Below are 1221 nucleotides of genomic sequence, written 5' to 3'. Positions count from 1 at the left end.
CACCAATAAGCAAGTGTAGTCTCCAACGTGAGGTTAAACCTTTGTAAAAAGGTAAAAACCGCAGGCAAAACTCTGAACCGCCGCGAAAGCAACTTGCGCAACGCACGAAACAAACTTATCAGAACTGCAAACCATTACTAGTAGACATGCGCGCGACATACACGGCTTGGAAAACCACGGTGCTTCTAGCAATGCTGCAGCACGTGACAATCAGGGTAACGGAAGCCACTGGCTTAGACGCAGCAGCAACTGCAGCGAACACACTCTGTGACGAAATACGATATCTTATGGCTCTTGCAAATCGACTGGAAGCCAAGACGAAAGGCGCCACCGCTTTCAGCGAAACAGAAGAAAATTTAGCACAAGCGCACCGCTTGTTAGCCCAGATGAAAGTCGGCAAGACGACTGCTGCAGGACATACGGTACTGGCGACAATCGCAGAAGCCAGGGCGCACCAGGCCAGGTCGTCAATTGCCGCAGCAGAAAAAGTCATAACGCCAGCAGTGAAAGCCCTAAGGGCAAGAGCCGCCATGGCGCTAGAGGCCAGGAAAAAGCACATGAAAACAATAACAACCACAGAGCAGGCAACCCACAACGGTGCCGACCCCAACCCGTCGAGCAGCTCGACAAGCTGCACGGCTCTACACACACCAACACTAGCGGAAACGGACAATTGTTCAATTGAAAGCGACGCCAACACACAAGTCAAGGAAAGCAACATCGACCTGACGAAAATAGCAAAACTCAAGCTGGCGCCGGACGCCATTTTCGGAGTACAAAAAATCTCATTAGTCGCGCGAGCAAAGGGCACAATGGGAACAATCAACGGCAAAAGCAGCGACCCGGGTTGGTGTGCGCAGGGCAACGGCGCCAAGAGTGGAAACGACGTGCTAGGGGCAGAAGCAACACCACAGGGCGGAAGCATAACACTCACAGCAGAGCAAATGTTCGACGATCCCACAGCACAAACGAAATGCAAGGAACAGCACTTCAACAAAGCCTGGGCGACAACGACCAAAGAATATCTCCTTCACGTAACCTGCCATGCCCTAAAGCACACCGTCACTGTGCCGAACTCAGTTGCTGCTGAAACCATCAAAACGCTTGCAACGGATGAAACAGCCGCCGGGTTAGCGCACATCGCACTCGGGAAAGACCCCAAAAAGATGCCAACAGAAGCAACAGCCAAAAAAAAGGCAGTAGAAGAGGCATTTTCAGATA

The 1221-nt window shown here is 51.7% G+C and overlaps 1 protein-coding gene across 1 annotated transcript in view; it reads left to right on the top strand.

Moving 5' to 3' along the window:
* Positions 1-146: 146 nt before the first annotated feature.
* Positions 147-1221, top strand: part of TEOVI_000901400 (uncharacterized protein) — a gene marked incomplete at both ends in the record, with an annotated part of 1356 nt that continues 281 nt past the window's right edge. The window contains one exon of the mRNA XM_067221212.1: positions 147-1221. Within this exon, the coding sequence (XP_067077313.1) occupies positions 147-1221 (1075 nt within the window).

This window comes from Trypanosoma equiperdum, assembly GCF_001457755.1.
Source record: "Trypanosoma equiperdum strain OVI genome assembly, contig: ctg_1361, whole genome shotgun sequence".
In the NCBI taxonomy this organism is placed as follows: Eukaryota; Euglenozoa; class Kinetoplastea; order Trypanosomatida; family Trypanosomatidae; genus Trypanosoma; species Trypanosoma equiperdum.
The sequence above is the reverse complement of the archived record's forward strand: the minus strand, read 5'-3'. Positions and strand labels throughout refer to the sequence as shown.